This window comes from Cibotium barometz, chromosome 9 (assembly GCF_041138505.1).
Source record: "Cibotium barometz isolate CiBa-2024 chromosome 9, ASM4113850v1, whole genome shotgun sequence".
NCBI lineage: Eukaryota > Viridiplantae > Streptophyta > Polypodiopsida > Cyatheales > Cibotiaceae > Cibotium > Cibotium barometz.
Window position 1 is genome coordinate 22,061,606 of NC_141054.1, and position 16,005 is coordinate 22,077,610.

Consider the following 16,005-nt stretch of genomic DNA (forward strand, 5'->3'; position numbering starts at 1 on the left):
CAACTAAGGAAATTCCTATTGAGTTATCCAAGAACTAGCAGTTCACGAGGGGAACTGTTGAAGCTAATGTGAGTTGGAGGCTCACATAGCATGTTGTATTAAATGGGTGAGGAGCAACTTTTCTTTGATTCATCATACCAGTAGTGGTGACATATATTTCTCAAGCTAAAGAGAGCCATGTGCATCTCTAAAGAGATGTGTTTGTCATGATAGTCTATGTGCTGGACAGGAATGTACACTATGTAAAGTCGGGAAGACTTTGGAGGTCAAGAAGACCTTGATATCTGAAATCGAGAAGACTAGAGGATAAGGAGACCTTTAAGTTGGGAAGACTTTAGGGTTACAGAAAGGACGTCGTATAGACTTGGTATGGTTAAGGGTTTGATCTTGATAATAATAAGATGGCTAGCCAAAGCGGTGCAAACTTCATTCCTACAGTGGAGAAGAGCTGCAAGTGAATTTTGGGAAACTCAAATGTTTCTAAGACTTGTATTGACAACTTCATTCCTATTAAGGAGAAGTATGTCTAAAGAGATTTGTCATGGTGTCAAGGACTCCAAGTAGCAATATGACATACACTTGGAAAAGTCTATTGAACACTTCTACAGGGTGAACATGAAATGTAATAGACTTGTGACAGTTTGGACCAAAATCACCGGGAAAGGTGGGCACACGTAGTATGGGATGCTTATGTTGCTTGTTCTAAATGCTTAAAGAAAACAAGGGACTTAGATGCTCAAAGAAAACACTGGAGACATAGAAGTGCTAAATGATTGATTGGCTTTGTAGCAGGTCAAATTAATCAGGGATTATGTTTGATTTTGGAACGAAGAGCAGGATGATTGTGATATTATACTCTACGGAATTACTAGTTGTTTGTGTGACATTGGTCCTTAAGAGTTCGTCATTGAGGAGGATGATTCCTAAAAGGCGGAAAGAATGTAAAGACCCTTACATGCACGTTGTTGGAAAAGCGTGGGATATGCTGACGAAGCGTGGGACACGCGGGTAGCACATGGGATCCAATTGCAGCATATGATTTCCGCCATTGGATTAAGTGTGAACAGATAACATTCATGGGTGTTGGCTGTAGACCAAAGACCCAATGGTGTGTAGCACGGGGTACTAGTGGGGACACGAGAGACAAGGTGGTGCCTGAGTATGGTGTGACCGTTAAGGTACACTGGATGCCTGGGGTCATTGGTATATATACTGGTTGGATGGTTAAACTAAGTATGCCATGCTAGGGTTCTTCATATCTTGGGATCTTCTCACACATTTTTGCATCACTTGGAAGTTGGGGCCAGGGTTACGGTTCCACCTTATGGGATCCTTACAAATCGGACCAGGCCGAGCAGCGAGAGCAGCTAGCAAATGAGGGCCTTTCAACTCAATGGGCAGGGGTGAAAAGGATGTCAGCTTGAATGCCAGGTGGATTGGCAATGGGCAGGGGAGACTAGAGATGGGTGGGGGAGATTCTTCCCCTTTTTTTGGGTATTTAGCAAAAAAACTGGGCTCAGCTTTGGCAGGCAATGTGTAAATGCCCTGAGTTGGAGCAGCCCACGACCAACATGAAGCTGCCGATTAGCACCCAACTTGCATAATCAAAAACGTCGTCAGTCTATAAGTTTCGTAGTCATTGCATAAACATTAATGAGCTGAGTTTTTTGTCTACATGTTATTAGCACACCTACATGTGTTATGTCTACTAGGGCATTGTATAGGTTAGATACCGGCCAATGTGGGCCCTCTTAAATGAACATGATTGACAGACGCACATCGATGTGGTGACTTGCAAGATGGCTACATGTGATCAAAGACCTCTCAGTTGTTACTTCTTAGATTGCAAACATTACATTACTTGTAAGAATAATTTTGCTGTTCATTGCTTTCAAAATTCACATTCCTGGGCCATGTTTTCTCACCATTTGATTATCACTATTTGATTATCAGAGAGGTTGTTAGTTCTTGAGCCCCCTATGGATTTTTACTTCTGCACTCGTTGGGAACTTTCCTTACCGAAATTTGATTGTGTATCCTAAGATGTTCTGGAAGGTAAAACGTTTGCCTATTGTGGCTGAGAATTTAATGCAGACATGTGGATGCGTGTTGCTATCTGAAAAGGACCGACAACAAAGCTTGCGCCGAATGCGGAATCCAAAAATTGAAGTCTTGCAGAGAAGAGCAGTCTTCAAAAAGGTTGTAGATTTATGCAAGCGTGTAAAATTTTGCCCAAGGTGTGGTGATGTCAATGGTGAGTATTTTGAGCGTTTCCAAAGTGTTCGCTTTTTCTAAGAAAGGATTCTAATTAAGGTGGTTAGAAACACTAGGTACATTATGTTTTGTACATGTCAGTACAAATACGACAAGTATGCATCCATACTTTTCTGGTCCTATAGGGAATGGAGGGTCGCACGTGTGTACAACATGCAACCTTGACTCTAATCTTGATTGCTCTTCCAGGCACTGTCAAAAAGATTGGCTACACCCTCAAGGTTGCTCATGAGAAATATTCGAAGGCATCTGCAAATTTTCGTGATGACTATCATAAACAGCTAGAGGAAGCAATCAAATACAATAAGGAGATCAAATCGCACTTAAACCGCCTTCAGGATGATCTCAATCCAATCAGGGTCTTGAGGCTGTTTGAGAAAATCTCAGAGGAGGCACTTGGAACAAACCCTTTTATCTTCTTTTGTTGAAAAAGCACCGACAGAATGTCCTACTTCCTCTTTATTAAGGGCACGATTTTCCTTTTTCATGCGCGTGTGCACACACCCCCTCCCACACACACACACACACACACACATACACACGTACGTGTGTGTATGTACGTATGTATACACACATACATACATACATACATCATACCTACATACACACCCCCTCCCACACACACATACATCATACATGCGCGTGTGCACACACCCCCTCCCCCACACACACATACACACATACACACTTGTACGTGTGTGTATGTACGTATGTATACACACATACATACATACATCATACCTACATACATACATGCATGGATGTGTATGTTTGTATGTATGCATGTTAAGGTTGGAATTCGAACGTTTGCATGTTGGGGTTCGAATTCATACCGCCTGTGGTGGGTAGCATGGTTTGATAGCCACTCAGGCAAGGGCCTGCCAACAAGAGCACCTTTCTGTGCTAAATCTGCCTATGACAGGTCTGAAATTGTATCAAAATGGCAGGATTGTGAAATTCTGGATATGTATGGTAGGCCCGAGAAGCTTCTGGTTACACATTTGCCTGTCCCACCTTGTGCCATCCGTCCATCGGTAGAGATGGATGCTGCCGCAGGAAGGTGCTCAATTGTTGTTCTTGTTTTCCTTTTCTCCTTTTTTCTAGCTTTCTTTTGGCAGAAATCAATTTTGAGATATGAATGCAAGCTAAGTACATGCACTCATGTGCAGCAATGAAGACGACATCACGGTGAAATTGCTGCACATTATTGAGAGCAATCTGTCTCTCAGAGCGAATCTGGAATGTGGAAACTCTTTGGTAAACTGCATGGTATGTATCTATGAGATAGCGTATAGTCTGTAAAGTACTCTAAGCACCCTTCAGTGCATTGATGTAGGGTTTTCACTTGCCCAGGAAACCTGGGATTTCCTTCAAGTACAAGTAGCCATGTACATAAACAGCGAGCTTCCAGGACTCCCTCCAAGCATGCAACCTCCTGGAAAGCCCTTGCGAGGATTTGTACAGCGTTTGAAGGGAAAACAGGGCCGTTTTCGAGGGAATTTGTCAGGGAAGCGTGTCGATTTTACTGGCCGAACGGTCATCTCACCAGATCCCAATCTTAAGATAACAGAGGTTAGCTGTTTCATGATACCCATATACGAAGGTGTAGGGAGGAACATGGGTTACCATAGAGCAGCTGTAGCTTCTCAGAGGGTTTGGAGACTCAGGGGCATTTGTGATTGCAGGTTGCCGTGCCCATCTTGATGGCTGTGAACCTCACATATCCAGAAAAGGTGTCACGTTATAACATTGAAAAGCTCAGGCAACGAATCATAAATGGGGAGAAGTACCCAGGGGCGAACTTTCTGGTCGACAGTTGCGGAAATAAAATGTATGAGGTGAAATTTGCTCATGTTTTTCTGTCGACTCACTCTGCAACCCCTTTTTTTCCTTCCAACAACAAAAGAAGGTGTGTTTGGGTAGGGTGGAACACTCAATGGCCATATGTTTTGGTTTGACAAGTGTGCACTAAGAACAACGGCATTTTGGTGCTCCAGCTTTATAAAGTATGCCCGGGACCGGAGGCGCTTGGCTGCAGAGCTCAAATTTGGGGATATTGTTGAGAGACACTTGGAAGATGGGGACATTGTCTTGTTTAACCGACAGCCTAGCCTCCACAAGATGTCCATTATGTGCCACAGGGTTAGTATTCTATCTGTTTTATTAATTTTCCTACATTTTTATGTGGGCAGTGTGGTACAATAGTCACTCAAGCAAAGGGCATGCTTAATGCATCAGGTAACTCTTATAATCTTGTGATGACAGGCAAAGGTCAAGCCTTGGAGGACCCTGCGGTTCAATGAATCTGTCTGCAATCCTTACAATGCAGATTTTGATGGAGACGAGATGAATCTTCATGTTCCCCAAACAGAGGAAGCACGAACAGAAGCTCTCATGCTGATGGGGGTCTAGTCCTCGACACAAGCTCTGTTCCCTTCCATTCTTTTTGATTTTTTTTTTGGCTGTTTTGTAAGCTTTTTTCTGTTGTATGGTGCTGCAGGTGCAAAACAATCTCTGTACACCAAAGAATGGTGAAATATTAGTTGCTTCTACGCAGGATTTCTTGACGTCTTCCTTTTTGATTACAAGAAAAGACACCTTCTATGACCGGGGAGCTTTTAGCATGATGTGCTCGTTTATGGGAGATGGGGCAGAGCAGATAGACTTGCCTACACCGGCCATTTTGAAGGTAACAGATTTTGCTGTTCAGCGTTAAGCGCACTGAGTGCCCTCCTACAAATATCCATAATAGCAGCACCCCCCCCCCCCCCCAACGCACGCACGCACGCACGCGCACACACACACACACACACGCACACACACATGCCTCCCCTCCCCCGCCCGCGAAAAAAACAAAGAAAGTGCATAAGAAATGTAGTTACTCATGCATAAGAGAAAGTGAAGAAGAGGTATAAGATGAACTATTAAATCAATGTCCCATCCTCAACTTCAGATCCCAACTTGCTCTACTTTTCTAGGAACATTTGCCAATAGTGTGGCACCTTGGGCCACACCTAAGAGAGGCATACAAGGGGCCTAGCAACCAGTCAGCAGCCCTACAGGTGTGGGGGTGGCTAGTCGGTAGGTGTAGATGCAGTTGGCCAACAGCTAGGCAACATACGCCACATGTGTGAAGGCAATAACCTGATTTGATAGCATTTAATGCTAAAAACAGCAAGTTGTGAGCATTATTAGCTGGCCGACATCAGCCTAATAGGATCGACAAGCAACATATTTCCATATATAAGCAGTCCTTCCTCCATGACATAAATCATCTCATCCTTTCTAGAATTGAGTCCAAAAAGGAGTGCCTAACCAAAGCACAGGAAGCATACACCAAGCAAGCCAACAAGTCTAGACGAGATGTCAACTACAAGGAGGGAGATTAGGTATTTCTTCGCATCATGAAGCAACAATTAAAGCAAGTGGGCAAGCGTTGTCCCAAGCTTTCTTTGGCCTGTTTTCTATTGTAAAGAAGCTTAGTGATGTCTCCATGAAGTTGAAGTTACCAGATAGTTGGACTATGCTTGATGACTTCCACGTCTCGTGGTTTAATCCGTATGTTGGACCATCCTTACAAGAGGTCCTGAATGAGCAGCATCCTGAAGTGGTTGATGAATGAGAAATCATCGTGGTTGAGCAGATTATTCTCCATAAGTGGAAGCATGGTTCCGGTTGAAGAATCAGACAGCTCTACACCAAGTTCAGAGATACTCGGCTATACCATGACTCGTGCCCATTTGCTGCTAGCTGCTGTTGGGATTGTAGGGCGAGCCTCAGGAGTCTCTAGGGGGGGCATGGCACTGATCCTGTGAATGTATGTGACTGTCTAGAAGAGTGCCTCTACTACCATAGGTGCTGCAGCAAACTCTGCCAGGATAATATCATGTGGGACTGATGGCATCATGACCTGAAGTCTCTCTATCCTTGGCCATTTGGCTGCGGTAAGATCAGGTGCCTAGAAGCAAGAGTGATGAAGAGGCGAGGAGCAAGTGCGGAAAGCAGGAAAAAACCAAAACTGGGGCGTTGGACAGAGGAGGAGAGGAGGTGGGTGGGAGGCGGGAAAGTTTTTTTTTTTTTTTTTTTGGGGGGGGGGGGGGGGGAACGGGCAGGTGAAAGGGATGGAGAGGGTGACGGCAGCAGGAGGGGGGAGAGGCGCAGCACGAAGATGGCAGGGCGCAGGTTTGGGGGGGCTCACAGCTCCGCGCTCGTCAAATCTTGAAACCTGAGTCATGGAAATGATGAAGGTTGTCTTGTTCGTAGTTAGCTGTCAAGGATCTCAGTGAGCCTGCTTCATGGATATTCTTGTTTGATCCTTGTGTTTGGTGATCTGGAGATCACCCACAAGCTTGTACTAAAAGCACTCCTTGGTAATAAAAATTCTAAGGGGGGAGGGGGATCTGCGACCCTTAGTGTGGTGGTGTTGTGTTGTTCTTGCCAATGAAGGTCATAACTTAAGTGGGAAGGGGGTTTGAACTAGTGAAGAGGTCGCTGGCTTGAACCATAGTTACCACGGAACGGGAACGTTCCGGGAACGTCGGATGCTAGAACGGGAGCGGGAACGGGAACGGGAGCGGATCGGGAACGTCGCGGAACGCCACGTCATATGACATGTCAGCATATGACACAAAAAAATGTAACTTTTTGTATACGGATAGCCAAATATGCTTCCTAATATTTGCTCCCCCAAGACATGAACATACATTTCTGCAAGCAAAACAAACGTTCCGCCAAAAAAATAAAAAAAAAAAATAAAAAAAAAAAAATTTTTGCGGAACGTTCCGGCGTTCCGGGAACGTGCCTTCGCCCGGAACGGCGTTCCGGCGTTCCAGGAAGACGGAACGACGTTCCGTGGTAACTATGGCTTGAACCCCCACGCACGTTGAAGTACCCCAGTTCGTGGTGGTTGTGAACTCCTGCTGCAGCTGTCTGTGGTTGTTGATCCTGTATATATGGTCATATGGGTTGCTGCACTTCATCAGTCGGAATGGCACTCACAGCAATAAAATGTTTTAAAATGGATTGCGGTCACTCTAGTAGTCGCAGCAATAGTGAAAAGAGTGCACGAAGGATGTAATAGTAATTATAAAAAAATTGTGGATAATTGTGTGTTTATTTAATCTAATAATTAAGTTCTCCAAGATATGCACTACCCCATCACCTTCTACCTCTCTCCCTTGCTGACACAGCGTTTTCAGTTTTCCCATTTCCATAACTATCTATGAGGCTTAAGTGGGTAAAAAAGCGGTGCACTCGTGGTTTTGTCAGGCACTTTATACTTATGGTTTATGTGATCAAGTGTCTTTTGTGTGTGATGCCAGCCACTTGAGCTATGGACAGGAAAGCAACTTTTTAGTGTCTTGATTCGGCCGAATGCCAAAACAAGGGTTTTTGTCAACTTGGTCGTGGTTGAGAAAAACTACAACAAAAATGGTGGTGAAACTATGTGTCCAAATGATGGCTACGTATACTTCCGAAACAGTGAGCTGATTTCGGGTCAGCTTGGCAAAGGAACCTTGGGTATAGTTTCATTGCTTTATTGCGCATGTTCATAGTATTACTGCTTTATTGTGCATATTCATAGTTTGTGGTATTGAAGGTGCACTCAAGTTTTTTTACAGTTAGAATGTCTTCTTCATTGGCAGGTAATGGAAACAAGAATGGTCTTTTCACTATTTTGCTAAGAGATTACAGCTCTCATGCTGCAGCATCATGCATGAATCGTTTAGCAAAGCTCAGGTATGATTAGTTGGAAAATATCATATGTGTAGGTTGCTTTAATGTTCTCATGCTCCAGGGGGCAGGGGTTGTATGGACCACATTTCCATGAACTGCAAGGTCTCAAGTGGTCCTTGTTGTTACCACCGTTTTAATTGCTCTCTAGGTTCCATCTCTGGGTGGGTTGTTGCACTATTAGCATATCAAACATCAAGTTTCCAAGTCTAGCTGGCCTAACTTGGCTCGTGGAACTGGATAGCTCCCCATACTGCTTGTGCGCACCTCCTCTCCCTGCTGCGCACCTGTGTGCCTCCTCCTTCCAGTCCTCCTGTCCGCTTGTCACCTCGCCCCCCTCCTCTCTGACTGCCCACCATCCAGCCCTTAACCCTTCACCGCCTCCTGTCTGCCACCTAACACCCTACTCCTGCATGTCATCTATCACCGCCGCCACCTTCTCTGCCCGTCTTCCAGCCCTTCCGCCCACATGTGCATCAGTGTGCCTCTACTCTCCAGCCCTCCTGCCCACCTTTCACCTCACTCCCTCCTCTCTGGCTGCCTGCCATCCAGCCTGCCCACCTTTCTCTCTGCTGCTCGCCATGAATCCTTAGATGACCCAAGGAACAGCCTCCAAAAATCTTTGAGGAAGCAAGAAGAGATGCTGTGGAATGCAGTGGTTTGCCGTTGATGGGGTGCCATCAATCTCATAAATCTGGATTATGTGACTCCTCCTTGCCGAGTAATGAAAAAAGGGTGTGGTCGAGCTCTCCGAGCTGAAGGGGTCCTGAAGCTTCCACTTGCCTGGTGAGTCAAAGGTCGGCTCTCCCAGAGCCATAGGCGCCAGGAACTGTCATAGGCCACCTTGCCCGGAGGAGGGTCTATGTGCCACTGATGATCACGAGAGCGAAGAATCTGCACTTGCTGAGAAGAAGAGAGCCACCACTATTGTCCTCTGGGGGAGAGTGTCAGACGACCCTGGGGACCAATTGATAAAATAATTGCTGCCCCCCCCATCAAAATCGAGGACTGCTAGAGGGAAATCATGGTGAGTGAAAGCACCAACTCACTTCGAAAGAAAAGGAATCTGCACTTGCTGAAGAGAGCCACTGCTATAGTCCTCTGTGGGGGTGAGGGTCAGCCGGCTGTGGGGGCCAATTGAGAAAATAATTGCTGGCCCCCCATCAAAATTGAGGACTGCTAGAGGGAAATCATGGCAAGTGAGGGAGAGCTATAAAGAAGCTTCTTTTGAATGCTTAGAGGAAGAGGAGCAAGATGTCAATCCCCACCTGACATCCCATATATCTGACCAGAGTGCCCTGGGGAATCCACGGAAAGGACTCAATTGGTCAAACCAGAAAGCACATGACTTGTGTGAGTTGATCTGAGATCCTGACGCCATGTAGAAGGCCTCGATGGCGTGCACAAATCTCTGAAGATTCCCCTCCTCTCCTGGGAGGTAGGTGGCGATATCATCAGCATACTCGGAGTCTAGAAGCTCCTCCTGAGAGCGGATGCAGAGATGAAGACGTGTAGCCCAGTCCCCTGGGCGGCCAAGAAACTGCTCAGGCGAGTGGACACCCCCGACGGACTGATCTGGTAATTGGGAACGTGACCCCTTTGGCCCCCTGCATGAGGACCTGAGAACAAAGCACTGAGACTCCCCGGATCCATCCGGTCCGGAATCCCATCCTACATCCCCTTGGTTTCCCTCTCGACCAAAAGCGGGTGACCAAAAAGTGTGGCATGGCTGGGCAAGATCTTCCTGCATCTCTGGTTACGTCCTGCTGACAAATGGTGCTGTTGCAGGAGCAAAAGATCCACTGAGCCCCCGCACAGGCTCTCTGAATCTCTTGGAGAAGAATCCGTCTATTGGCACAGAAGAGGGGTCCGTCCATCCCATGAATGTTCCAAGAGATTATCCGTCTATTGGGAGTGGGTTTGGAAGGAGAGTGGTCATAATCTGTGTATGGTGGAATGGGAGCCAGGTGATTGCAGATATTGCCCTCAATGAAGGCCCACTTTGCTCTAGCCCTGCTGTAGGCATACTCGGGGCTCCATCCCTCACAATGAAGATAGTGGTATGCTAGTGTCAGAGGGACTGTCGATGCCACATGTAAGAACACGAACAAGACCCCTCCAGGCTTGAAGAATCCAGAGCTTCGTCTTGCTTCTGGAGGCATGAGCTCCATACAGGCCAAAGGCCAGAAGCGTGTGACAATATCAACAAGCTGTCTGCCCCCGTCTCCTAAAAGCCAAGAGAGGGCTACTGCCGGAGAGTGGATGGTGGAGGATGCCATCTCATAGTCCTAGTTGCTGCCTGGGGCAACACTGAGCGAGAACAAAAAGATCACCATGCCACTATCTTGAGTGCCTCTTCAGGAATGACGGAAAATCATGTAGACTCGGAGGGGAGCCACCGTTTTTGAGAGCTCACTTGCTTCCACTGGGAAGCATCTGAAGAGGCTGTAATGCACCGGGGCCCGCCTCTGGTCGCCTAGCTGCTACCCCAGCCCTGCACGCTAGCTGCCCTCGCCCGTTCCCACCTTCCTCGCCCTTGCTCTCCTTCGCCACCCCTCCTCTCCTTCACACCCCTCGCCGCTTGTAGCACTCCTATCGACCCTAGTCCACCTGTAGAAACCCCACAAAGAGCTGCCAGAACCCCTCCCTCAGGTTGCTCATCCACTCGCCAGAGGACAACGCTCGAGTAGTGGAGGTGGAGGCGGTTGTTGTCCAAGTCGGGGCACGGACGGGTCTATGCCCCCACTTGAGCGTCCTTCCCCATCTAGCGCGAGAAGCACTCCATGCTTGTAATCATCACGGCGTTTTGACACAGCCCACACCCGTCGATGGGGAAAAATATTACACAATTGTCAATGGCAATGTGGTTTTGGATAATGTTGGGCGCAAGAGATGAAGAGCCGCATCCGCGAGCTTTGCCACATTGTCTTTTCAAATGACTTTATGACTTTATGGCCAAAGTTAGATAAAGAAAAGAAAGATAGAGTCATTAATCAAATCAAGGATGAGTACAAGCCGGCGGTAGTGAAGTCGTCCCCATAAGGTGGATAAAGGACCACATGGTGGACGTCATGAAACAATGGCGGGGGGAGATTTGACTAGGAAAGCCTTCTCCTTTGCCCTAGCTTTCTCTCTTGTCCGTCGTCCCGTCTTCTTTGCACTGGTATTGCGCCTTGTTCTCCTTTTGGCATGAGTCATTTTCTCTGGTCCTTACCATTTTAGGAGGACTCCATGGTAGCTTCTCCGTCATTCCCGACCAAGGCCGCCACCCCTTGCCATTTTTCCAAAGTGGACCTCCGGCTCTTAGTTGCCTCCCTCGAGGCCTCTTCCCTGGTTTGCAAGATTGTCGGGACCACCCTGCATGTGCGTTAGGTATTTGGAGCTTCACGTACGTGTATCCATCGTGTTTGTGTTCCCCTCTTTGTGTACCCACTTGTGTCTGTGTGTGAACAACCCCTAAAAGGGTTGTGTGTGTGAATACTGGCTTAGGTGTGAACACCCACTTTAATCTGGATAAGATAAGTTGCCGCATGTCATTAGGTTGTGTGTGTGTGTGTGTGTGACATGTGTCCTATCTGTGTGTCAAAAGATAAGGTTACTCTTTGGCCTACAAAAAAGCATTGTACTTTGTAAGTTCTAAACGTCAATCAAATTGTACATTGTACGTGCAATCATTCGCTCTCTCTCCTTGAGCTTTGTTACAACTCTCTCTTTTCTCTCATCCACTCACCAGCATGGACGTTTTCCATCCCCCATAGCTGTTAAGTCTCCTGGGATGACTTGACTACCTACAATGTGGACAGATTCGGGACTTGCTCCAGGCAACCTCATGCAAAATCACCGATATCCCTTTTCTTGGGCTTGGCTGCTCTCAGGTGGAGTTCGAGTCACCCGTAGCAGCAGATCGAGTGATGCAGCAGAGCCCGCGTTTTTCACTAGATGGCACCACAGCTTGGATCTGGCATTTGACCCCCTTGCAGGTGTTTCTGGCTTCCCAGTTATAGGCAGCTTTCCTGGCCTCAGGAAGGAGTATCGCCCTCTCATCTGCTTGATTGGACAGATGTTCGGGCAGGTTCTAGAGTCCCCTCTGAATGCTGCCTCGGTGGTACCCAGGGCACCAGGGATTCCTTCCACTAGAGTTTGCTTAGCCTCTCCGGAGGCTTTCCCACAGGTTATTGCACTTCCCAACCTACAAAAGAGGGTCTGTTGGTGTAGCTGGTTGAGTATTTAGGACTCCTTGCCTGGTGATTCGTGTGTAGGCAAATGAGGCACCTTGCTCGGGTCTGCCCACACCACCAGGCCTGCCGAGGACACCCCCTGGAGGTTATTGCACTTCCCAACTTACAAAAGAGGGTCTGTTGTAGCTGGTTTGAGTATTTAGGACTCCTCGCCTGGTGATTTGTGTGTAGGCAAATGGGGCACCCCCTGGATCCTCCCTCAGCCCCGTGTGAGGCTTCCTCAGAAAGAGCAGAGAACACAAGAGCTCAGCACCACCCCCCTTGCAGAGAGGGCGGCCAGTCAGCCGGACTTCGAGACGTAGGGGGAGGTAGTCAGCTGGACTTCGAGACGTAGGGGGAGGTTGCTGGCCAGTGGCAGCCAGCACATCGACCCTGTAGACGCCACTGCTAGCCCCAGCAGGAGCGCCACCAGCCAGAGCATCAGGCAGGCGGGGCCCCCTAGGTACTGGTGCCTACTGGTAAACCATTGTGAGCATTTACCTCCGGATCAGGAGGTGGGCGGCCCCCAGGAGGTGCCAGGTGTAGGTTCTTAGTCTTCCTGAATTTCTGGTGCAGGCGGTCCCCCTTCTCCTCCACGTATACGCCGTAGGTTGATGTGGCAGGTCATCACAAACATCAACCGGCAGCTTTTGCGGATATCAGCGGGTTGCTGCTCCGCAATATTGGGACGATGCAGGTCTGTTGTGAGGCTATGTAGGAGGCCCACAACACTCTCCGGGCTCAGTGTAAGTGCATGCTAGCTTCAGTACCAGGGGGGTTAACTCTCAAGTCTCATGGGAGGGCTACTCCGTTGCTGGCAGTGCTGTTCAAAGACACGCGGCCTGGCCAGCACACCCATGTGTGCCTAGATCTGATGTACCTCATAAAAGTCCACTTGTGCCTAAATCTGATGTACCCCATAAAAGTCCACGATTACGGGATGGTTGTGCACGTTTTTGTTGAGTTGTGAGATGCACAAAAAAACTGCTAAGGTGGGTGCATAAAGCTTTCCTCTCCCCACCCCAAAGAGAAAACATGCCTTGGAAAACCTATTGTTGCCTTGTCTCTGATACCAAATCTCAAACCCTCCTTGATGAGCCAACCCTAATGCCATAATACAACATGCAAAAACTAGACCCATAATAGCAAAAAGAAACTAGAATGGCATGTGTTGAATTAACCACCCAACCTTTTTATACCAATTAATCTCGTGGGCATCCTAGTCGTGAAAAAATGATTCCACACACTTATCTCTTGCCCGTGAATTGGTCCCCCGCACGTACGCATCAAAGGCCCTCTCTAGCCAGCGTGGCTCGACCTATGAACCTGGCCTTCTTTCAACTGCTTGCCTCAGATTGGCGTTCATGCTTGCTTCTTGTAAACGTTGATAAGCACTCCCATGCTGTGATTGTATTGGCTCTCCTTTAGACAGGTTGTCCTCAAACTCTTTGCTTTATTTCTCGGCCTTGATCCACTGATTTTTGCCCAAAGCATTACTTTATTGGCCTTTATTCACTTGACCCTTGCCAGAATGTCGGTCAACTGATTAGGGTCGTGATGGCACATCATGTCACCAGCCTGGACATTTCCCAGTCTGAAAGGGGTCTGGTGGACTCCAGGATGTTTAAATATTTGGAAAGTACAAGCTTTGGGAATGGGGGATTATCCTAGAATACAAAGGACCACACTCCTAAAATTAAGGAGAGTTGCTATTTTTGGCCTGACTCCGATGGAAATTCTGTTCGCGTCATTACATCTGGAATTGAGCAGATACCAAGAGTTGGCAAAGTGCCTATGACAGAATGTCTACCAGTTGGGATATTTTTAGAGGTAAAGATTATGGAAGGACCCATCTCTTAGATTGGGACATGTGGCAAGAAAGTGGATCAAAGTGAGACAAGTGGCCTGACACTTGTTAGAAAATGGATCAAAATGAGACAAGTGGCCTCACACTTGTCACTTCAGCTATTGTGTGGCTCTCCACTTGTCATTGTAGCCTTCTCTTGCCATTTTAGCTCATGGGAGGCCCAAATCTATAAATTGGAGCCCTCTCTCTTCATTAATAGAGGCTCTCTTGCTGCACACTAGCCTCTACCACCGTTGAAGGTTTCTCTAATGATGGCTACTCTCTTTCTCTCTCTCTTGAAGGCTGCCCATGAAGAATACCGACTGTTGGGGACTGTTTTGGAGGCTTCCATCGCGAAGAAATACTGAAGGCAAGGGTATTCAATCATTTATTATGATTTCTAGCCATTGTATGTGTTGTACCAGCACTTGTACTTGCTGCACCTGCTGTACCAGCCACCGTACCGGCTGTACCAGCCACCATACTTGCTGTACCAGCCACCGTACCGGCTGTACCAGCCACTATACTTGCTGTACCAGCCACTATACCTGCTGTACTAGCATTTGTACTTGCTGTACCTGCTGTACCAGCCACTGTACCGACTGTACCAGCCATTGTACTTGCTGTACCGGCTGAATGGAGAGTTGTACTTGCTGTACCAGCTCTATTGCATGAAGAACCGTGGTTTTTGGGGAAGAATCAGTACCCACACGGAGGTATATGGATTATATTGTTGGCTCGGCATTTCTACAGCCTATGTTCCGGCTCAGTTGCCTTGTGTTGGGCTGTGTTATGGCATTTGTATATGGATAATCCGGCATCTCCCGTGGGGAGAGTAAGGCCCTCAAAGCTTGTACATGATATTATTCTCCTTGGGTAATAAAATACTCCAAGGGGGGGGTCGGCCCATTCCGGCCTCTATGTGGTGTCACATGTGCAAGATCCATTTTCAGCATTTGTGGATGTTTTGTCCAGCTTTATATTTTATGCACAGTGATGATGGATATGTGTTAAGGCTGTGGCCATGTTTAAATGTTTTAATATGCATTGATGGTATCAACAAGTGTGTCAAAGGCCCTAGTCTCCCGGGCACCGCCGCTGCGAGTGCGAGTTACATTGGTATCAGAGCATAGGCTTTCTTGGAAGCGGAGGCTTCCTTCTATCAATAAGGAAGAGAAAAGATCTCAAGTGGGGACCACACTTACCATCATTGCTGTTAAGCATGGCCAGCCGCTTCATAGCTTATGAAGCAAGAGCATGAGCAGTAGACAGCTTGTTGATCTAAGGATTTATGAATTCACAGAATTTTATCGTGGAAGTGTGAAGTTGGCTTTATGTGCACACGTTTAGCACTCTTTCCATATGGATATTGTGGATTATATTATCAAGCTTACAGGCAAGCTATATGGAGATATATCTCAGGATATCTTAAGGATATGGTGACGAGATATTTCTTTTGGCTTCATGACCAACCTGGCAAAGAAAAGCTAAGTATACTTTCAGTTTGCAAAGTTAGTGCTTTTGCTATGAAGTGTTTTTGATGTTCACTAACCCTTGTATAGCTATGCAAGGAGAAAGGTGTTGTTGTTTGCCTTGAGATGGTTTCAGGGAAACATTGTTTATGGCTCTCTTTAATGGGATGAATTATTTTCATGGCTCCCTTTATTGGGATGGAATATATCTATGGAGATTTCTTTCTTGGACGAGATTTATATAGATATTGGGCTTAACAGGCAATTTCTATGGACGAATCTGTTCGAGTTTATAGAGAAGAAATCTTTGGTTATCTCATGGATATGATGCTTTTATGGATTAAGTTCACCTCTACTCCAAGGTGTGTGGTTAGCACGGAGTATGTGGTTTATGGATTATGTTTATGGCTCTCTTTTACTGGGATGGATTATTCTTTTTGGCTCCCTTTATTTGGGATGCATT

The 16,005-nt window shown here is 46.9% G+C and overlaps 1 protein-coding gene across 2 annotated transcripts in view; it reads left to right on the forward strand.

Annotated features, from left to right (window-relative positions):
• The window catches only part of NRPC1 (nuclear RNA polymerase C1), a 69,569-nt gene that overhangs the window by 16,045 nt on the left and 37,519 nt on the right, over positions 1-16,005 (forward strand). For both annotated transcript variants that reach the window (XM_086802569.1, XM_086802570.1), the window contains exons 4-14: positions 2,095-2,254; positions 2,464-2,666; positions 3,222-3,334; positions 3,444-3,543; positions 3,628-3,846; positions 3,960-4,105; positions 4,272-4,416; positions 4,540-4,680; positions 4,775-4,963; positions 7,596-7,794; positions 7,920-8,013. In XM_086802569.1, coding sequence (XP_086658695.1) covers positions 2,095-2,254; positions 2,464-2,666; positions 3,222-3,334; positions 3,444-3,543; positions 3,628-3,846; positions 3,960-4,105; positions 4,272-4,416; positions 4,540-4,680; positions 4,775-4,963; positions 7,596-7,794; positions 7,920-8,013 — 1,709 coding nt within the window. The remainder of the gene's footprint in view (positions 1-2,094; positions 2,255-2,463; positions 2,667-3,221; positions 3,335-3,443; positions 3,544-3,627; positions 3,847-3,959; positions 4,106-4,271; positions 4,417-4,539; positions 4,681-4,774; positions 4,964-7,595; positions 7,795-7,919; positions 8,014-16,005) is intronic.